The following is a 23,936-nucleotide window of genomic DNA, read 5'->3' as shown; positions in this document are numbered from 1 at the left end:
GGGACATAGCACTGAAGTCGAATGATTCTTAATGCTTTTCTTCTTGATATGCTTTCTAGGTCATCTGTTTTTGCTATGAGATACTTTAATTTTTTTCAGTTTTGACTTTGTTATAATATCTCCTGTTATCTTGTGGAGTGATTGGTTGTTCGATTCTAATTTTCATGGAATTTTTTGTTTGGGCAGGGTTTTGTATCTCTTGTGTCAACCTGTTAATTCCCTCTCCAATATTTTTTAGTCCATACCATTCATTTCTTTTCCAAATTTTTCCATTTAACTTATTTTAAAATTTTTATTCTTAGAAAAAATCTCTTTCTTAGGAATTTTATTAGAAAACCGGAATATTTTTTAGAAATTTTAATTCTTAGAAAAAATCTTTCTTGGAAAAAAACTTTCAGAAATTCTAGCTGAATTTGTGAGTAAGCTATTTTACTTTGAGGCTATTCTTGTAGATGTTTTATAATCATTCTCTTTTTCTGGGTTTAAGTCTTGAGCATCTCTGTTACCATGATGGCTCTATATGGGCGGAGTCTTTTTCTGTTCATTCATTCTTTCAGCCCACTTCCTGACTTCAGACTTGATATTGGAGCCAGACTCTGAAGACATCCTGAGAGAATATCTGGTGAGGTCTTGCTGCTACTTTCTTATGGTATTGAGTGTTGTGTTATTTCAGGCTCTCAGGGACAGCTCAGGATGGGGACCTGTAAGTTTTCAATGCTTGCAAAGTGGTTTTATCCAGGGAAATTTTGATTGCTGCCCTCCTGGTCTGAGCTCTGAGAGTTCTTTTCCTGGCTTTGGAACTGAGTAAAAGTAGACTGTTGGACTCATCCACTAACTGCCACCTGGGAAGCTCTGCTGGTTCAGCTTGACAGAACAGCTGGCTCCCCCCCACCCCCAGTTGGGATTCCTGCTCCTGATTATTCTTTTGCTGGCATCAGTCTAGGGTAAATGTTGGAACTGAGACCTTGTTCTCTTCCTGGGATCTGAGCCACACTACTGTTCATTGCTTCAGAACTCGTTCCTTTCTGAATGTGGCAGAGACTGCAGCCATTCCCTAATGCAGAATGCTCCCCTTAGGCCCAGGTGCCTTCTTCACTCCACCCTGAATCTGTTACCTAGCACTGGACAATATGTGACAAAGCTGCCAACTGGCACCTGTTCTGCTTTCAGTGCCCTAGTATGGGTCTCCTCTTGCCCTGGTGCACAGTGTTTCACTGCATTAAAATGCTCTGCATATCTGCTCCTGATGAGCCTATTCTCAAAATCTGCAGACCTCTCTGTGCCCACTTGGGCTGGAAAAGTAACTCATAACTTTTTCTTGGATTTCCCCAGCAAGTTTTAGGCTAGTATATTTTCTAGGTCTGTTTGGAGGAGTTTGGGGTGGGGGGTGGGGACACAGCTCACTGTGCTGCTTCCTGGCAACTGTATCATCGTGAGTCCTCCTCCAAATCCTGTAAAATCTTTACATATGCATGAGAGAGTGTTTGATGTAATAGAGAGTTTTAAAAGGTACATTTTGAACTACTGAGTCAAATGCCTTCGTTTTATTGTAACTGAAAAAATAAATACAACATGGTCTTATATTTTCTCTACTTTGAGTTGTGACTATAAGTATATAAGTTGCTGTGAGAACTGATTACAAAAGATTGCCTGTTCCCTTCTCATATTTTTATTGAGCATGCCTTTTACTTCACATGTAGATTATTCTCATCAATATTTTATAAAGATGAAAAAGTAGACATGGACCATTAGTTAACGATGTTCTCTCAGATGCTTTGGGTGACTATTAATATCATGTGTGAACCTTCCCCGCCCCCCCCCCATTCTTTTTGTGTCTTCTCTCTGAGATATCTTATGAAATTATCTTTTAATATTTTCAAGATATTTCAACATGGATTCCTTCATTGTGTATTTGGTCTGACCTAGCTACACATCCTCACTTTATCTTCATGCATTTCTTTATATATAGTACACTGGGGAGTGAGGTATAATCCAAATGTAGTGATTCCTCTATCATGAAACCATGAAAGAAATCAAGACCATGAAAGAAATGTTTACATATTTGTTCCATGTTATATCCATTTTTCATTCTCTGGCCAGTTTCCTCCAGAAGGAAAGCTTTGTGCAAATGACCAATTGTTAGCATCAAGAGACACATTTCAACAAAAGTCTTCATAAAATCATAGCCATGGGCGATGTCTTACACTGGGTTTAAATGGAAGAGGAAATCTCCATAGATGATCAAGTTCTCCAGATGCTCCTGTTTGAAGATATTATGTTCCTTGAATTAAGTCTCAGAATATTAAACAATCCCCTCCATGAGATCCATAATTATATTTTAAAAATCAGTCTAATAATCCAAACAAGAAAGAATCAAATGGGTGAATAATGCCTACTGCCCAGAAATACTTGCAGTTGGATGGCCAGTCCGGTAACTTATTCCCCCATTACTTATATTCAGGAAAGGAAATACAGATGAACAATGATTTGGGCCAAAAATCAAGTAAGAAAAAACGAGTGGGCTGCTTTGCATTGGGGAAACTTCACAATGTTTTTAATGAAACCAAGCTGTTCCCTCAGCGCAAAGACCTATCTTTTTGATACAAATGTTCTTCTAGCAATGTTGTAAAGTTACGAATCTTGGAATACCATAAGCCTCAAGGAATTAAAATTACAGATAATTTGATAGAGAATGGAGAGATATATGTAGGGTGGGTGCAAGTAAGCTGATATATATATATATGTATATATATATATATATCTGATAATAACATTCATTCAAGAAATAGAATAAGGGATATATCATCAAGGAAATATATGTTAGGTGAAGGAGGTAAGAGAAAGGCTCTCAGCATATCCAGTAGATTTTCTAAAAGGATCTATGGAAGAACTGGACCAGAATCACACAAGATAAGAAGGCATGTATAAGATTCAATTTTCATCGGTGAAGGGACAGCCACATTAATGAGAATGCAGATCCATTAAAATTTAAGATATCCTCCAATAGATGGGCATGAGTAACAAGCTACATGGTACTCCAGTGACCCAAAAGCCTGCTTTTTGAGCAGAATGCTGCTAGAATTAGAACCTGAAATTTTAAGGTGTTTGGGCAATATAATACTAAAAGAGGAATTATTCATACATAATTCAACAATAAAGTTTTAAGAATTTGATTCAGTTCAAATGTTTGTCAAATTAAAATGATAGTGGTGTTGGACATTTCCAGAAGTCACAACATAAGAGACCCATATTCTAATAAAGAAAAAATAACTATGGTTTAGCAACTTCTTTATTTCCTGAAAATTTTTGTCCCAAGAAGAGATGAGATCATAGATCTAAGGTGGAGATCTTAGTAACCAATATATTACAAGTCCCTCATTTTACAGATGAGGAAACTTAAGGCGCAGAGTGGCTAATTACCTGGTCAAGATCATACAGGTAGTAAGTGTCAGAGATAGGATATGAATTCAGATCTAATACTCTTTCCACTGTACCTGCAATCATTTGTTTCTTTATGCTACCTGGAAGTCAAGTCCATTTCTGGCAAAGAGCAGTCAATATGAACATATCCTCTGTATACTTTCCATAAACTAAAGTCACTTTCTGTAATCCAAATGTAAATCAGAAGAGAAAAGATTATCCAAAAATGATTTTTCAAGGTTTAATGAACTTTTCAAGTTATTTTTTCTCATGACTACATACATACACACCACATACCTAAAGCAGGAGAATTAATAAGCTTTATAATGGATCTCACCAACCAAATGACCAAATCTCTTTTTTCTATTAAAAAAAATCATTAAAAAGCCAGTAAGATGTATTCCCCTGAAGATGTACATTTTAACAGTTGAATTCAAATTTATGTCTATAAAGCTGTGAAAAAAATGTATCAAACATTTTAAACCAAATGCTCATTTAAAATTTTCATGTTTCAATTATTCATTTGACTCAGCTGTATCTCTTATTGTAAGTTTATAAAACTGGAAAAGTATGTAGCTTCATTCTGGTTCAGCAGCAAAAGGGTATATTATTCCTGGTAACCAAATTCTACTTGAATATTCAAGGAGACAATTAAAAAAAGGAAAAATAAAAAGAATCATATATAAACCAGTTGGTCATTAAACATGAGTTTCCCCAAACTTCCTCAGCCTTCATTCACCCCTGAGACATAGGGCATAAAAGGTCTTACCTTCACATTTTTGTGTTACTTCATTAAATTTGTGTCCAGCAGGGCACTTGCACTCAAATGATCCAACAGTGTTAATGCAATTTCCTCCTTGACAGAGCCCAGGGATGGCTTGGCATTCATCCACATCTGTCGTATTAAAGAGAATGAGAGAGAGAGAGAGAGAGAGAGAGAGAGAGAGAGAGAGAGAGAGAGAGAGAGAGAGAGAGAGAAAAGACAAAGGAAAAGACAGATAGAAGAAGAGACCAGAGGAAAGGGGAAGAGGGGGAGGGGGAAGGAGAAAGAGAATTACTTCCATTCAATTCATCCATCTCTAAGAAAGTAAATTTGACTACCTATCCACAGTGATACTAAATAAAATACTTTCATGTCTTATTTTCCAATTATAGCATCATGGTCCTGGACTATGGAAAGATAAACCTTTTTTTAAAATTACATTGTAACATAATAATCCACTTAATAAAGTTGCTAGTCTTCTGAAAGAAGGTACATACTTTCTTGTTTTTCCTAAAGTTCAATTTCAGTGCCATCTTTATGAACTTTCACGAGTCTTTTGTTTGTTTGTTTGGTTGGTTTGCTATGCCCAAAGCAAAGCACAAAGATGCAATAATTAAAGACTTAGATATCTATTTGGCATCAATGTGCTCAAAAGGCAATATCTGTTTTTAAAATGCATATATCATCATTTTTGCCAAAGTCCAGAACTTTCCATTAACCTGATAAGAACATATTTATTAAAATTATCCAAATCCAAGATGTTACTTTTTAGTTGAGAACTTTTCCTTTGGTGAGGCAACTGGGGTTAAGTGACTTGCCCAGAGTCACACAGCGAGTAAGTGTCAAGTGTCTGAGGCTGGATTTGAACTCAGATCCTCCTGACTCCAGGGTCAGTGCTTTATCCACTGTGCCACCTTGATGCCCCCTGAGAACTTATTTGTAAACAAAATTCCCCACTTCTTTCATCATCTAGCATCCTATTTGTCATGGGTTTTGTATAACTAGGAATTCATATTTAGTTTGATTCCCTACTGAAACATACATCTTCTGGAGTATAGCATGGAAGGCAGAATAACCTCTTCTTTTGTACTCTTCTTCAAACCAGAATAAAATTAAGGTTCAAAAAAGAGAATGACTGTCTTGCAAGCAATGGCCTACACAGATTCTTGCTGGATTCTTTTCATGACTGCCTTTAAAACAATGTATTTTTTTTGAAATGTCAGGGAAGTTTCTGGCTGTAAAACTGGTTTGGTAAATAGGAATGCATTAGTGCACGCTCAGGTTCCAGAGTGGTACATTGGGCAAGCCGATTCTGTCACAAAAGTGTCTAACCCCACAGTGATGGTCTCTCTCTGGGAAATCAGCACCTGCCAATGGGAGGGCAGCTTGGAGGAAACAAGCCAGCTCAGAGAATAAGTATTTGTCCATATGTCCGTGTGAGAGATGTAAGGCAATACATGGCATGCATTCATTGCACATAAGCATGCCTGTCCCCTGCTAGATATAAAGCCTGGTAATGTGAGCAGAATTCCTCCATTCACCCAAGGCCATTTCTCAACCTTGTATAAAATTCAACAGAAAGGCCACCCCTCTCCCCAAGGGCTTACATCAATTAACAAATCACCACACATTTATTAAGTGTCTACTATGTTCTGGGGACTAGGCTGGGCACCGGATACACGAACATAAAATGAGAACAGTCCTTTCCCCTAAGGAATTTACAGTCTAGCCAAGGAGGGAGGCAACATGTACCTATGCCCGTTCTCTAACCTTTAGGTTGGAGAATTGAGCTCAACATCAACTGACTATAAAGTGGCAAACTTCTCAGCTCAGCTCCTTTTTATGAATTTTATTTGTTTCCATTTTCTGAGCACCCCAGAGTAATAGGAGCATGGTGCCCAGGGCACCTGCAAATTAGGTCGGAGGATCTATATATCCCAGGAAGGGAGAGCTGGCCCAAATATGAAGAAATGATCACATCTGCCCTTAAAAAGAGAGAGAGAATGGCAAAATCGCTGAAATATGTAAACACTCAATAAATGCTTGTTGATTGATTAACCAGGTTCTCCATCTGGCAAAGCAGATACAGAGGATGATCACCCGGTCCCTAGAGTCTTGTATTATTTTTAAGCAGAAACATAACTCCCTCAATTCCACAGCCCTTTTTCATTCACCATAAACTGATTTTCATCCTAGACACTCAAGAGTGGAGGCAGAACGTATGTTTCTGAAAGGAAGTGGAAGAAGCCAACAGGTGGCAAAGGCTGTTGGAGGAAACAGTAGGAGGTGTGAAATGAACAGCAAAATTCCTCAATATTAGCCCCCTCTTTCCTTTTCCATCCCCCATATCCTCAATCTGTTAAGATGGGCTACACTCTAACCTCAGGAGATTACTCTGTATTGGGCAGATTAGCACTGAAAAATCCATTTTTACTGATACTTGTCAAATTATATGTACTTCTAAAAGTCCTATAATGATCACTTCAAAAACCCCAGGGGATTGAGAGGCCCCACAACTGCTCCTGACCCCCAAACATATGCCTCTCCATATTGGGGTACAAAGAAAAGAGTTAATCCACAGTGTAACAGATGCTAGCGAAGAGCAGACAGAGACACATGGGTGTGCACCAGGAATACTATTTGGCCAGTGAAACAGGGACACCCACGGAAATATGTGTTTAAGGCCAAGTTCTATTTTGTTGCATACTATCTAAAAAAAATCAAAACCAAGTTAAAAAATTATTACCCAAAGTGTATAAAGTATTCAGTTCATGTGGGCATGGTCTAAGTTTACCAAAAATACAGCAATTTGCTTGAGTACGGTAAAGATGTCTAAAGAAACTTGCGCAACCTCCCCCCACCTTATAAAGATAGAATCCTGGGAGTTTTCAGTCTCCATTGGTTTAGTACATAGTTGCCCCTGTTAACTTTCTCCTGTTTCCTGCCAGACATCCAGACAATAAAAGAATCTGTACAGCTGGAAGACCTGGAATAAAAGCCAAAAGCAGTGCAAGGGCTTCGATGGAGAAGCATGCTCAGAAGAAAGCAACATCTGGGGAGATTTAATATTCTGTAACAAATACACATTTATTTCTAAGTTGTATAAAATGTATTAACAGGGCATTTTAAGTGGCGCTGAGCCTAATTTTCTTCAGGTCAGATAAGTATAACCAAAGAGACAAGGGGACACCTACAAATTTAACCAACTTTTAAAAAAAAAAAAAAGGTCAAGAAAAACAAATAACATGTTCACAGATCTTGCTTTGTGTTGATACCAAGCATTCCTCTAAATATAAAGTCACACTGTCCCTGGAGTCAGAGGTATACTGAAGCACTTCTGTCAGATCAAAAGAAGGAACTGCTAGTAGGGAAAAATTCATTAAGATTTTGGCTGCTCCAACATGACCCAACTTAGCAATGCATTTACTCTGAACATCATGCACTCAGCAAAATCATGAAGTATTAATGCAACCAACATTTTCCCCATCCTTTGCATATATATAGGAAAGCAGCTACCCAAAGCAAGAGAAATCAATTAAGATTAATTCATTAACTAATTAATAATTAATCCATTAATAATATTAAGGAGAAACTAGCTCCGGACTTACCTTGACAAGCTCCTGTTCGGATGTTTGGGATGAAGCCTCGGCGGCAGGGGTGAGGCTGGGCTGGACACATCTCACAAGGGTGGCCCCAAGCTCTTCCTACTGTGGCACAGCAAAGCGTTTTTGTACAGACAATCCCGCTGAGCTGTCCTTGGCACATCTGGTTGCTGACCAGTGTGAAACACGGGCCTGTTCTGTAATCTGAAAAGAGAAAAGGGGAAACTCCTTGAGGACCAAAAAATCCAAATACCTTTTACGAATAGGAACAATGTCAGCATAAGAGAGTTACAATAGGGATAGCAGTGACCAGCTGTTCATCTCCAGTGACTATAGAATAAGGAAATGCATATAAACACAGCAGGAAGGATTTAGGCAAACTAAACCAAACAATTTCCTGACACTAATACACAGTCGGTCAAGGCCCTTCTTTCCCAGGAAACCTCTGAACAAAGGAACAAGAGCATTTAGTTGGCTATATAATGAGGTCAGGAATTTCTAGAAACAAAACCTCACACTACCTACCCTACCTCAGAAGATACTGAGTATTTATTATGAATGCCAAGAGTAAAGAGCTGAAATTATGCTGGCTTGTGGGCAACAGAACAATTCTATAAGCCTAATAGAAAGAGGGCTGGCCTGGCAGTCCTGGAAATTCGCTAAAGGAAATCATCCCTAAAAGAAAAAAAAGAACAGCATCTTCAACTGCAGTGAGAAGTTCCTATTCCAAGACCAAGGAAGTGAGAATTCTGGTGTTCTCTCTTGTGGTCAGACTGCATCTGGAATATTATGTTCAGTTCTGGGCACCACAGTTTAGGAAAGATGGAGTCACACAAACTGGAGACTGTCCAGAGAAGGATAACCATGAAAGGAAAGGGACCTCAGTTTATAGCTGTCTTCAAATATCTGAAGAGTGTAGAACAGCAATTAGTCCTGTTTCCGGTTGACCCCAAAGGGCAAAACCAGGAACAATATGTGGAAGTTGAAAATTTAGGTTTGATGTAAGGGAAAAACCATTTTAACAATTAGAGTTATACAAAAGTGAAATGCTGGGCCTCAGGAGGAGAAAGACACCTCATTGGATGCCCAGTGACCAAACGATGGCTTTGTCCTGATGGGTATTCTTCTTTGAGATCTGAAGTTCCAAATTTCCCCATTTCTAACAAAGGCATCACCGCTCTTTCCATTTCTGAGGTTCATAACCTAGGTACAGTTCTCAACACCTCACTCTTCCTCACCCTACAAATCTAAACAGTTGCCAAATCTTCCATTTCTACCTTCACAAAACCACTGGCATCTGATTTCTTCTGTCTCCTCACACAACAGCTACCTTAACTCAGGCTCTATTCTTTTTTTTTTTTTTTTTTGGTGAGGCAGTTGGGGTTAAGTGACTTGCCCAAGGTCACACTGCTAGTAAGTGTTAAGTGTCTGAGGCTGGCTTTGAACTCAGGTCCTCCTGACTCCAGGGCCGGTGCTCTATACCCTGCACCACCTAGCTGCCCTTCAGGCTCTATTCTTATCTAACCAAAATTATTGAAAGAACCTCCTAATTGGTCTTTTTACCTTATGTCTCTTCCCATATCATTCTATCCTACACACTTCTGCCAAAGTGATTTTCTTACCTTTGCCCACCGAGCTTACTTAATGATGAGGATGATGGGCCTAAAGTATAGTGGATCTTGGGAGCATGAATGCCTGGCAGGATAGTCAGAAAATTACCAGCAGGCTAATCAGAAAATAACCCAGCAGCCCACAAAAGATTAAAAAACAAAACAAAAACCAGACATTGACAACCCCATGTCATTTTAGTAACCAACTCTTCCCTGGAGAATATAAGAGCTTCTAATCCTCATTGTAAGCCTCTTCCCCATCAACCCACTCAGTTCCAGAATGATTAGTACATTCCAGTCAGGGGGAAAAGCTGTATTAGCCAGGGTAGTTCAAATTTACAGAATAATATTTGTAAACAAATCACCATTATTACTACTATCTAACATAATCAACCCTATTGAACAATGTCAATTTACTTGAACAAAGATTAATATATGAATAAAATTTGATAATTTTTTTTATCTTTTAGCAAGAAATTACAAAGACATAGTCCGTGACCTCTTTTGTGTTAAAAATACTCCACACTTTAAAAAGTGACAAGAAAATACTATTTGTAACCTATACCTATATACACTAGACTGTTTTGAAATATGACTGCTCTTAAATCCAAAATGTATACCAAAGAGATGTCTGACATAAATCCCCTTTAGGATTATAATCTAGCTATTTCTCTCTGAGGGTCTTATTATATATAACATAATGTAATGTAATATACGTATATAGAATATATGTAGAATACACATACATACATGTAAATGCCATTATTTGTGTTTTAACTTGGAAAGGTTTCCTTATGAGTAATCTTAAACTTAGCTTAATATAAATAATTCTTGATTATCAGAAACATTCACCTGGGAAAAATTCAGTTGTGCAGGAGGGTAGGAAGGGAGTAGTGCACAATGGCCTATCTGACCCAGTCAGATATAGTTACACTGCACAATCCCCTGGAGGAGGTTATATGGGGAAGCCAGCCAAAAGGGATATAAGCAGTAAGGGTGTGAGACGGGCAGTAGGATAAAGATATACTTGCTAGTACTGTACCTCAAGTTTATGTGACCTGAATTCTTCAGTTCTTTCCTGGTTCACACTTGCTGATTTCCTGACTCCCAGATTTCTTGCTCATACTTAGCATGGTAAACCCTTTCTCTGAGCCCTACTCCTTAATCTTCTAGTTCCCAGGTCTTTCTTTGGCTTGTGAGTTAGTATGTGATTATTCATTTTAAAAAAATAATCGGGGGCAGCTAGGTGGCGCAGTGCATAAAGCACTGGCCCTGGATTCAGGAGGACCTGAGTTCAAATCCTGCCTCAGACACTTGATACTTACTAGCTGTGTGACCCTCAGCAAGTCACTTAACCCTCCTTGCCCTGCCCTGCTCAAAAAAAATTGACCAGAAGATTCTCTGGTACAATTACAATGTTTTTATCTACAAATACTTTTCCATGAATATATCACTTACATAAAGATACAGTTATATAGAATTTTAAACTAAAAAAAAACCCCTGACAAAATAAGGAATTTGTGACTAAAACACACATTTAAAAGAATTTAATACATTTTAACTATTTGTATTTTTATTATTAATAAGTTTATGTTTATCCCCAAACTGAAAATATAGGGAAGTTTCAAGTTCCAGTCTTAGGTACACATAGAGAATATGTTTGGTGCTTTCCTCCTAAAATTACCTCCCATTTATACTATATAGACAAGGTCTTCCCAAAATCTCAGTGAAGTTTTAGTCTATTGGATACCCTATATATCTTGTGTGTATACAGTTGCTTACATGTTGTCTCCGTCATTAATATTCAAGTTTCCCTGAGTCTAGGGACTATGTTCTTGCCTTTCTTTGTACCCCCAGCATTTACCTCAGGCCTAAGCATATAGTCTGGGCAGCTAGATGGCACAGTGGATAGAGCACCAGGCCTGGAGTGAGGATGACCTGAGTTCAAATCTGGTCTTAGACCATGAACACTTGTATGATCCCAGGCAAGTCATTTAACCCTGTTTGCCTCAGCATCATCCTCTGTAAAATGAGCTGAAGAAGGAAATGGCAAACCAGTATCTTTGCCAAGAAAACATCAAACAGGGTCATGAAGAGTCAGATATGACTGAAACAATTAACCAACAACAAAGAGCACGTAGAAATTGCTTACTACTCGTTGACTGACTGACTTAGTGTGCTCTGGTTACTCCAGTCAGAGCAAGACATGGCAGATCGAATCTATAAATATTATGAATACAAAGACAAAAAGAAAAGGAAGGAAATAAAATACCAAAAGTTATAAATTTATAGTCCCAATACTGACTCTTCATGTTCTCTTCATGAGAGAACTCTTCAGTTCAGGGTATAGGTATATTACTGTTGATGAAAGGAGACCTAAGGATTGGAAAAGTGAAGAGGAAAGTACTACATAGGAGCAGAGCAATAGATGCTCCCAAAGTGCCAGATACCACAAAGATAGCTACTGTATTACTCCCTTTCCCCCAATAAGACTAAACTGCATTAGGTTAAACTCAATCCCATTGCCTAGAAGAGGGGTCAGTAAACTCCAAGCCCATGGACCAAGTCTGGCCCATCACCAGTGTTGGTATGGTCCGTGAGCTAAAAATGGTTTTTACATTTCAGGCCATACAATAAAAGGCAGCAAATTGAATTTGGCCCCTGAGCCATAGTTTTCTGGCTTAGGACAGTGCTCTGCACACAGCAAGAACTTAATAAAATGTTTGTTAAATTCCTAACAAAAAAGCTTTCGAGTCAGCATACCAAGAGAATCTTGTTTGTTTGTTTGTTTTGGCAGGGACATAGGACTGATTTTATGATGGAGATAAATAAGAGTGGGAGTGAATAGAACCTTAATAGTTTTTTTTTCCAGAAAGTTTTGCTGGAATGTATCAATTCCATAAATAAGGTGAATGATGACAATCACTCACTGTAATGTATTATTAATGACTGGACTTGATAAATCTCTAAAACTGAAGTACTGACTTACCAATAGGAATATTTTTTTCTCTTGATTCCACTTATCCTTTCCATTTTATTACTACTATAAAACATCAGATTTCGTAATAGCTACCAGATTTCTACGTTACCAGTAACTCTGAGAGTTGTAGGCCTTGGTGGATGGTTTTTATTTAGTGCAAATACTACCCTATTTTGTTGGTTATGGCATAAGAATGATTTGTTCATGAGATATTTATATAACCTCCATGACAAAAAATTATTAAAATACAATGTAAATTGTACTATTTGAAAACTTTTATTGGTTATCATTTTGCTTCAAGATGACAGACTAAATCATAAACTCTAGATGGTATATCTTGATTCTCTTTTGTAGGGTACCAAATTTGTTTGGATCCAGTCAACCAACTTCTCTGGTAGGTATTTAGGAACATACCAAAACTGCAAAAGAAACAATGGCTGAGTGACCAAGTATGGTAAAGTTAAAATGTGGGTTTCAGTGGGTATAATCAATAAAGAATCTTACCACTATGGAATTATATCATGTAATCGTTCCCTGAAATACCAACATTGGCCTTTTGAATACAATGAATTCATTCAATTCTTTGAAATATTAAGTATAGGTCTCACCAAAATTCTTATCCCAAATCTAATTGGGATTGGGGGGAGGGGGTGACTTGGGTTCTTAAAAGCTATGCCATGGGGGCAGCTAGATGGCTCAGTGGATTAAGCACCAGCCCTGGATTCAGGAGGACCTGAGTTCAAATATAACCTCAGACACGTACTAGCTGTGTGACCCTGGGCAAGTCACTTAACCCTCATTGCCCCACCAAAAAAAAAAAAAAGCTATGCCAAATTCTGGAGTGTCATACCAAGATGAAAAAGATTCAAGTACAGGACTGGCCAGTTGGCTGGTCACAAATTTTGGGAGGCACACCAACTCATAAAACCATCATTAAAAAGTATGGGGGCAGCTAGGTGGTGCAGTGGATAGAGCACTGGCCCTGGAGTCAAAACTACCTGAGTTCAAATCCAGCCTCAGACACTTAACATTTACTAGCTGTGTGATCCTGGGCAAATCACTTAACCCCAATTGCCTCACCAAAAAAACAAACAAAAAGTATGGAGGGAGTTTCAATCTGTATTAATGAAGGAAATGTACCCTAACAGGTGAAATTACATATTTTGAAATATTTAAGTATCAACCATAGGTACTTAAAATAGGCCTTTTGATGGATGACTGAAAGATGAGAGGTGGTTCAAGATAGGATCAGAAATAATAAGTAATTTGACCTGGCAATAAGACCTGAATAGAGATGCTTCAATGTCTAAAAGTTACTTTGTCCATCAAGAAGAAAATATTATCTGACAACTCTTTCCCAGATCTCAACATCTATGAAAAGTAGGATCACCAAAATATTTTCACTTTTTAAAAACTTCATAAAAAGCAATTAGAAAAGGATTTCAAGGGGCGGCTAGGTGGCGCAGTAGATAGAGCACCAGCCCTGGAGTCAGGAGTACCTGAGTTCAGATCCGGCCTCAGACACTTAACACTTACTAGCTGTGTGACCCTGGGCAAGTCACTTAACCCCAATTGCCTCACTTTAAAAAAAAAAAAAAAGAAAAGGATTTCAAGCTTCTCCCCTTTCAGGTAATTTATTGAGATATGTGTGATGTTTTAACAAAACAGATTTATATATACAATCTACTTTCTATATTGTCTTAAAATTGAATAAGGTGAAAACTTGACAATCTTTTCTTTGATACTTTTTGCATTTGTTTTCTCCTTATATTGCTAGCACAGTGAAATCTGAAGGTAGAAAAATGTGAAGATCAGATGCATTATTATGCTTATTCATGCTGAAGAGGCCACTGACAAATCTGTCCATTGATCACTCAGTCTTTTCAAAGACTGCCTTGAAATGTCAGATAATCAAAGGAAATATGTGTGCTCTTTCATTTCCTTTCCGTGCTCTGATCTTGACAAAACTACTGTTCTTCCACCATTCCGCCACAGGCATGCTTTACCCCCTCTCCTCTTGTTTTTCAGATTTCCTTTTTATATGTGGTCTTTTCCCATCCCCACCTTAGAATGTAAGCTCCCAGGTGGGTGGAAACTGCCAACCAGTGCTTAGCACAGTGTCTGGCACTTAGTAAATGCTTAACAAATGCTTATTGATTTCACTTGCCTTATATTATGCCCTCCTCCCCAAGAGAAATCATTTCAGTGATATACATACCAACATCAAAGAATCCCTTGACCTACTTAGGCCAAATTCTGTTAATCCCCAGCCCCAGGTAATCTTCCAACCTCTCTTTCTCTACGGTTTGCCTGCCTATTACAACTGAGAAAAGACACAGAATTATACTGATATAATTCATCATAAATCCATACTGCATGATGTAGGACCCTTACGGCCAATCGGGAACCTCAACTGTGGGGAAAGTTTGGATCCCTTGGATCGAGTAAAGAATATATCTATCTGGATCTTAAAACAAAATGACACAAAACTTCTGGGGAGGACTTTATTGCTGTAGATTTCACTTCTCTGTCAAATTTGGATACATATGGTTTATGACCCCTTTATTTCAGCATCCAGAGTCGTGCCATTTAATTCAGCTCTGCAACCACAGAAGAATTTACCCACATTTCAAATTCCTTACTAATCAGTCTAATTATTCACAAGCATTCATTCCCATAGCCCTTAAATAGCACCAAATTATATTTAAATAGTATTTTTCCAGATTGTCACTCTTCTAGACAAAGACTGTGTCTAATTCAATGTTGGTTTGGAATCAAATAACATTTATATACAGATTTAAGGTTTTCAAAGCTCTTTACAAGGTCCTCACAACAATCTAGTAAGGTAGGTGCAATTTGTTTTCTCAATTTTGCAGATAAGGAAACTGAAAGGTTTATGCCCAAGGTCTCTTAGCTAAGAAGTGATAAAGGTGGGATTGAAGCTCAGAGAGATTCACCATCCCCTCCAACTCCAGAACTCTCTGTACTTCTTTGTACTTAATAATTGTCCTCAATATTAATCACTGCTACCAAGCAAACTATTATACAACCTTTAACAATACTTCTGCAAATTATTCTAAATTTTAAGATGATACCATAATATCCCCAATTCACAGACTTTGCTGAACATGTTTAAATGTTTATGCTCTATACTTGATCTGTGGGAAATTCTGCACCCATAGCTTCCCAACTAAAGGCATCTTCTAGACTCCTCAGTGGCTAAGCTCACCTACCATTCACCAGTCTTATTAACTCTGCCCTCAGTGCTTCAGATCTAACCAATGTGCTCACACAGCCTCCCATTCCCAGCTGAGTATATGACCTCCCAAAGTAGAGCAGTACTGTGGCCTCCAGTATTACTCCACTTTCATTTCTAATTAGCCCTTGCCCTGAGGCAATTGTGCTGCTTACTGAGAAAGGAGAGCATGTGGTACTCTGAGTCTTGTCACTGTTAGCCATTTCCTGAACTCAAAGAACCACAAAACTGCAGGGAAGACACAAGGATATAATTTGGGGCACTAGTCTCCAATTATTTTAAATCCTTCTTTTCACAAAAATTACAAGCAAAAGAATGAGATATCAATTTATCCATGACAGAGAAGATCGCTAAACATCTTTTTACAGACTAGTTGGTTTGTCAGACATTATTAACATGTGCTTTTTTTCTTCCAAGTAAAAGCTGCCTGGTAAAGTAGATTAGGATGCTGGATTTGGAGACAGGAAGATCTAGGTTTGACTCCTACCTCTCTGTGCCTCAACTTCCTCATCTGTAAAATAAAAGTAATAATACCTATAGGCCTATTTCATAGGTTGTGATCCTTGTTAAGAAAAAAAAGGAGATAATCTCTGTAAAGTACTTTGCAAACTTTAAAGCCCTATAGGGATGTCAGTTCATCATCATCACCACCACCACCACCTTTTTCAAGAGAGTATGTACCCTTTTCTAAATAGCAAACCTGAAGCAAAGGGATTCCATGACTTCTGCAAATTTATAAATACTGTCTCCAATTCAGTGGTTCCTAACCTTTTTTGATCAAGTTCTGTTCCTTGCCTTACAAGAAGACTAGTAATCTACAACTGAAGTTTTGAAAAAGAAAGTTTTGACTAGAAATTGCAGCTGTTATACCACCAGTATTTGAATTGTCAAGATCAAGAGGGCTCTCATACATATAGTGGATTTTGGCAATAGCTTCTAAGCCAAGGTAACTTCCTTGCATCTGAGTTTAATATGCCAGCCCTTAAGGAAAGGTCCATGCTAGCTTATTAATTCATTTATAAGACCCTAGAGTGACCTGTGTATTGGTGTTGCCCAGATCTCTTTTATCTGTTTTTCTAGTTATCAGGATTTTTCACCAATTAGCACTTCTACATAGTCATCATATGGTAGTATAGCAAGGATATATATACATTTATAGTATAGCATAGTAAGCATATGTATCACTGATAATGAATCACAAGATATAAATTATTTTCAGACAATTCACCTGTTCACTCAAAGAAATATGGGAATATTTATATGAAGTCAAATGAAGTAAAAAAAAGAACAAAAGGACAATATACATGTCACCTAATTAGTTACAGACAATACTATTTTCCCCTTTGGGAATAGAAGGACATACCTATAGTGTCACTGGTGTAGAGAGCTTTGGAAAGGACACTCCCTCTACCAATGAAATTCTACAACTATTCTGCAACTTAAAAGTATTAGAGAATTTCCCAAGGGTGGTGAAAGATTCATTAATTTGCCCAGTGTCACAGTCAATATATGTCTAAGGGAGTTGAACGGTGGTTAAGCAGAATAACTCTAAAAGGATGAGGAAAACAAGAACATGGAGTATTCTAGATTAAAGTTATTACACTTTGATTATATTAAATTGAAATCTTTTAAAGAAACAAATCAATGTAGCTAGGGTAATAAGAAAAATCATCAATTATGAAAAAACTATTAAATATCTCTGAGAAATGTCTGGTACACAAGAGTTATAAGGAATTAACATAAATATATTTATTTATTTAATCAACTTAATTCATTATATTAAAATTAAATTTTTATATGTTAAAGAGCCACTCTCCAAATGATGTGGCCAAAGGACATAAACAGTACTCGAAAGAAATTGCAAACTATTGACAATCATATGCAATAATAAATCAATAATAAGAGAAATATACATTTTTTAAATCCAAGGTTTCTCCTTATAGCCAATAATATGGCAAAGATTACAAAAGAGAGAAATATTTCATGTTGGAGAGACTGTTGACAGAGCTGTGAATTGGTTCAAATATTCTGGAAAGCAATTTGGAATTATACTTTTATAAAAAACTAACTAAAATGTCCATCCCCTTTTACCCAGAAATCTTATTGTAACGTATACATACTCTAAGGAGTTCAAAGACAGAGAGAAGAGTTCATGGAAGAATAGATTCAAAAGAAGAAATATTCACAGGAACAATTTCTGTGATAGCAAAAGAAATGGAAATAAGTATATTAGCATCAACTGGGTTATAGCAATTTTTTTTGGCAGTATATGCAATAGGCTATTACTAGCCTGGAAATAACAATTATGATAAAATCAAAGAGGTATGGGAAGACTTATATGAATTGATGAAGAGTGAAATATGTACAATCAGGTAAGGAATATACATAAAGACAACAATATAAATAGAACAAAAACCCAAACTGAATTATGCATAATTTAAAAATAAACAATTTAGACCTCAGAAAAGAGTTGAGAAAATGTACATTCTTTGCAGAAGAGACTATGGGTGTGGAATACTGCATAAATTGTCAGGTATAGTTAATGTTTATGAATGTTTCTAAACTGTCCCCCCCTTTTTAAAAAATCTTTCTTACAAGGAATAGCTTATTAGGTAGAATAAGGGGAAAGGATATATTCAGAAACAAAGATAATATAAACAATGAATAAAAATGTAAAAAAATGAATAAAAATAAGTCAACATGCACATCTTTCTGAGACAGAGTTTAAAGAAATTACAGACAAGAACACTTTCCCAATCCTCTTTAATTTTAATGCCTTCCCTGAGATGCCCTCACAATTTATCCAGTATAAATCATGGTCATATATAGTTGTTTACATGTTGTCTTTCCCATTAGACGGTGAGCTCCTCGAGACCAAGGATTATTTTTTGCCTTTCTTTGTATCCCCAGCAATTAGCACAGTGCATGACATATACAGTAGCAGGCACTTCATAAATGCCAGTTGACTGATTAACTACAGAGACATATATAATTGTTTGCCATCTTTTGTTCTGTTTATTTGTTTATTTCAGCTGACATGCTCATTAGTTTTCGTTGGTATATTTGAAAACCTGACCTTGTCAACATGTCAAAATAAAGTTTATGCACATTTTTTTAAAGTGTAGTATCTCTCTGCTGTTGCTACTACTGATAAGGAATAAAATTCGTTAAAGAATAAATAATGTAGATGTGAATAGAAAAACACATTTCCCAAATATTGGGGGGGGGGAGAAAGGAAATATATATATATATATATATATATATATATATATATATATATATATATATGTGTGTGTGTGTGTGTGTGTGTGTGTGTGTGTGTGTGTGTGTGTGTGTGTGTGTGTGTGTGTGTGTGTGATTGAAAAATCTCAAGGAGACATAGTCATTGATAACTGAGAAATTTTATTACCATCAATATTTTAAGTCCAGTATCCCTTTCAACTTTTAATTACTTTGTAAACTACCTGCTGATTTTCCTTCCTTTAATCTTAACTATTTGATCTCTGTTATGTTTCCAAATCATAACAGAATGTCTTGAGGGCAGGGACTGTCTGCATTTTCACCTTTGCATCCCTAGCACTTAGGGAAATGCTGTAAAAAATAGTAATCATTTAATAACTGGCTTTTCATTCATTCATTCCAGAACTTTTGTTTAGGCTGTTGTTATGCTGCCTTGTTGCCAGGCACAAATTGTGTTAAATTTATTTTCAATTCTATACATTTCTTGAAAAGGTTCCCTCTCTGCTGATAATGAATTTAATGATCCTATCTAACTGCTATCTGGGGTCTACAAGCACTTTTTTAAAGAACACAATTTTTTAAAAAAGTTTTAAAATTTCCTCTGTCCTATTGTTCTATCTTTAACCAGCTGCATTTGATATCGAACTTGTTTTAGACTAGATAACTTGCCCTAATGGAGAGACTATTCCCACAGATGGGATTACAGATCTACCAAATCTCTGAACTAATAATAATTTGGCTTCCAGCACGTAACTAGCTAGCTCTTTGACCCTGGACAAAAATCACTTAACCTATGCTTCCCCAGTTTCCCCATCTGTAAAATGGGGATAATAATAGCATCTAACTCCCAGGGTTGCTGTGAGGATCAAATGAAATCAGTGTAAAGTGCTTATTAGCACAATGCCTGCCATATAGTAAGTGCTCTATAAATGTTAGCTGTTGTTTTATTACCATTATTAAAGCTGTCTATTTTTTAAATGGTGAGGATCATATTTTTAACTGCAGGCATACAAATATTTTTGATGCCAATTTAGTTCTTGCACTTAAACTCCTGGTTCATAGGCTAAACACAATATTAAAAATTTAAATCAAAATAACACTAAAATTTTTAGGACTGGAATGGTTTGTTGTACATGTTTTAATCCAACACACAGACTAAGCATTTCACCAAAATCAAGGCTTTAGCTCTGTTGTATTCAATTATGTGTGGCAGCAATTCAAATACAGAAAATTGTTACCACATTTTATTCTTTTCCATGATGAAGAAAACAGTAAGCAATTTTATCCAATGTAGGAGAATGTCTCATTTCCGAATAATCATTTACCTGACATAATTTTTTCCTTCACTCTAATTCCTATGAGGCGTTATTGGCTTTCATTTTCCTCCAAAAACATCTTTTTAAACCACCTTTGCAAAAAGAGAAGATTCAGCTTGGGTGATATATTTACTGTTAAGACAATACAAGTGCAGAGAATGCCTTTCTTTTAAATGGTCTGGAAGTTCTACTCCAAAGAACAAGTTGGCTCAAGCCTATTATTTCTTTTAAAAAATGGTTTGTGAGAAGTGCCACGTTTAAGAAATGCTACTGTCGACCTGTAGGAGCATTAACTATTAAACAGCGAGACGAAAATATTGCATAACTATTTGATTTGATCCATTTTTCCCCTTCTAAGCCACCAACTATGAAAGCTGTTTCTATGATCCAAAAACAGGATTAAGCGGAGAAGAGTAATGCAGCTTATATGCAATATTATTAAATGTGAAATTGTCTTAGGCCAACACAGTCTTCAAGCAGCACATAAATTTGAAAAGAACACTGAAAAATTATTCAGTCCTCAAACCTAAATTCCATAAAAAAGTGAATGAAAGGCTTTGGGTGGCCACCATAGAAATGTTGGTCATTTTTAAATATATGTCTCTAAAGAGCATCTTCCTTAGTATATTGTGAACACCAATGTCTACATGAAGTGCTGACTGGGCTAGAAAAGGGATCAGATTCATAAACTCAGAATTTTTTGAGTTGGGAGGAGCTTACAGGATCATCTAGTTCAACTTCCTCATTTTACAGTTGGAGAAATGATGCCCAGAGAGGAATTGGCCAAGGTTGTACTCCCTCCTCACCTCTGCCTCAAATAAATCCTTTCAAGTACAACTTTCTATATGTTGCCTTGCCTGCTCCCTACTGCCCCTCAACCTACCTCCCCTACTCCACACACATACTACTAGTCCTCCCACTCTCAAATTACCTTGGATTTAACTACTTGGTATTTATTCTCCTTACATTGGTTGCATATATAGTTACCCCTTCCACATCATGGGGGTTAGAGGTGTGGTACCCCACCCCCATCTGGAAAATCTGTGTAAAAATTTTTGGCCCCTTCCTTCATACCAGAGAAGATGTCAGAATTATTATGGTATTAAAAGATAAAATATGTTTATATTATACAGTATTATGCGTATCTTTTAGACATTTTGGAGTTTCTAAACTTTTTCTGTCATCTGCTCATCTTGGAGTGTCATCTGAGGATTCCACAAAACTCCCCCAAAATTCCTATTTAATTTCTTATGCCGATTCACTAAACATTGAAATCTGAGATGGGGAAAGTTCAGATGTGGAAGGGATAACTGCTCTTAGATGTCATTATCTTCCTCCTTAGATTGTAACCTCCCTTTGAGCAAGGATGGTCTCTCTTACTTTATTAGCATGCACAGAGTAAGTACTTCATAGATGCTTATTGATTGATTGCTTAGTAAGTGGCAGAGATAGTTTTCTCAATTCCCAGTCTAGTGCCCTGTTTCACTATACCAAATTCACTCTAAAGGGAAAATATAGTATTTTTTAAATGTGGAGGCCACATAGCATAGTAACTAATTTTGAGCCTGAAGTAAGAAAGACTTTGTTCAAATCATGTCTTTGATATTAACAGGCTGAATGACCCTGGGCAAGTCATACCTAGGCAACTCCCTATGACTTTATTAAGTCAAAGAAGGGATTGTCTTAATGGAGAAAGTTCCCTCACCAAGAATTTTCCAAGCTAAGGAAGCCATAGATCCTTTATGTAAAAATAAATATCTGAATATTTCAGTTTTATTATCTAAGCTAAGTGAATCAAAGCTGTATATATGAAACTTAGTTTATGATAAAGCCAGATGTTAGTATTTCTTTACAGTCTGATAATATAGAAGCCCAGGTAGAGACTCTTAGAAAATGAGAGTTATCTTCAAATACTTGTAAGGCTGTCATGTGGAAGAAGGATTAGCCTTGATCTGCTTGACCCAGGAAGGAAGAATTAAGTAAATCCAAACTACAAAGAGGTTAAATTTAGAATTGATGTAAGGAAAAAATAATCTCCTGGTAACTAGTGCTACCCAAAAGTGGAATTTTCTGCTTTGAGAGTCCTCAATCCCTCCCCCGCCTCCCCCTCTGGAGGTCTTCAAGTAAATGCTAGACAACCACTTGTTGGCTGGATAGAAGAGGTAGCAAAGGGTTCTTATGGGAGCATGAGGTTGGACTAGATGCCCACTGAAATCCTTGCTAACTCTGGAATTTTGTGATTATATAATTACAAGGTAGAGGAATATAGACTAGATCTGTGATTTCATTGAACAAGTAATTTCCAGGTGAGGAAACTCCCTCTAACAATGCTGGTCCACATCTATGTGCAATTTATGGTGTTAAGGTACTTAAAACACTGACATCAAGTGAATATTCAATATTCCATTCTGCTTCTAGAACTACAAACTAATTAAACTGATAGTCTATGAGCCAGACCCCCCCACACCCAAAAAATACTGTTAATCTCTTGGACCAAAACAAAGTATAAAATGCACCGCATATTTTAGCTTTTTTTTTCCAGACTAAATTCACTGAATGTCTTTTATTTTCCTTTCCTCTTTATAACTAACCAATTTAATGAGATCATCTTCAGATATTTACAAATAAAAGTTCCTATTAAAATTCTGAAGACATGTGTGGCCGATTCCTACTGAAACTTGAGATCAGTGCGCATGCCACAGACTCACAATATAGCTAAATCTTGCTGTTAAGGGGCAGATTTCTTTTAGAGGAACTTTCACTACTGGTTCCATGGAGTGGCAAAGCAAACAGAATAAGGATTACTAGCATGTTATAAAAACACAGCTGACTGCTTGTTTCAGTCAAGAAAGGACCTGACTGTCCTTTCTATCTTAAATAGATCTATCCTTACTGCATTCCACTGTTAGTACTGATTTCGAGAACGAGGGGAGGTGGGGGAGGGAGGGAGGAGACAGATCGGGGAACCAGGAGGAAACTGAACCAAGGACAAAAGTTTACTCATAGCAAATTGGCAAACTTCACTGTAATCTGTATTTTCTATAGTATCAAGTCTGATATCGCTGTGGGAAATTCGAAATGAACTTATTCTTAGTGCTTACGTGTTACCAAATATATGGATTGATCTACATTACAGCTAAAATTGTGTTCAAGGGGAAACTGGCAGAATATTTTAGTTTATTAACTGTCATGAAAATGAGTAGTCATCAATTTCTAGTTCATAATATTTACAAACAATTATTTTAATTTAAAAAGTGCTTCCTTGTGCCCTCATTTTCTCTGGGCAAAAAGATTTGCTAATTGAAAAGTTTTCTTCAATACAGAGAAAAGACATGAAGAAAGACAGACAAGTGGGGAAAGTAAACAAAAGCTGTAGGAGAAATGTGGGGAGAATGGAACAAAATGAAAACATCAGAAAATCTAAGGAAATGAGGGAAGCAGTTGGAGAGAAATTCAAATATTCAGATTTTAATTAGTTATAATAATAATTAATGATGGGTTTGCTAAGCACTTTCCATATATTATCTCATTTGATCCTTACAAAAACACTGTGATGTAGGTCATATTATTATACCCATCTTACAGATGAAGAAATTGAGGTTGATAGGGCTTAAGTCACTTCTCAGGCATATATAGGTAAGAAGTATGTGAGGTAGGATTTGAACTGGAGATTTCCTGACTCTATCTAGGATTTCTGATGGGTCATCTATAAGATTATACAATGATATACCTCAAAATTAAGAATGATT

At 36.8% G+C, this 23,936-nt stretch overlaps 1 protein-coding gene across 1 annotated transcript in view; it reads right to left on the bottom strand.

The window, feature by feature from the left end:
- Window positions 1–23,936, bottom strand: part of FBN1 (fibrillin 1) — a 301,977-nt gene that overhangs the window by 156,302 nt on the left and 121,739 nt on the right. Inside the window, 2 exon segments of the mRNA XM_043980479.1 lie at window positions 4,190–4,315; window positions 7,792–7,989. Of these exon segments, the coding sequence (XP_043836414.1) occupies window positions 4,190–4,315; window positions 7,792–7,989 (324 nt within the window).

The sequence above is a fragment of the Dromiciops gliroides genome, chromosome 2 (genome assembly GCF_019393635.1).
Source record: "Dromiciops gliroides isolate mDroGli1 chromosome 2, mDroGli1.pri, whole genome shotgun sequence".
In the NCBI taxonomy this organism is placed as follows: Eukaryota; Metazoa; Chordata; class Mammalia; order Microbiotheria; family Microbiotheriidae; genus Dromiciops; species Dromiciops gliroides.
The sequence above is the reverse complement of the archived record's forward strand: the minus strand, read 5'-3'. Positions and strand labels throughout refer to the sequence as shown.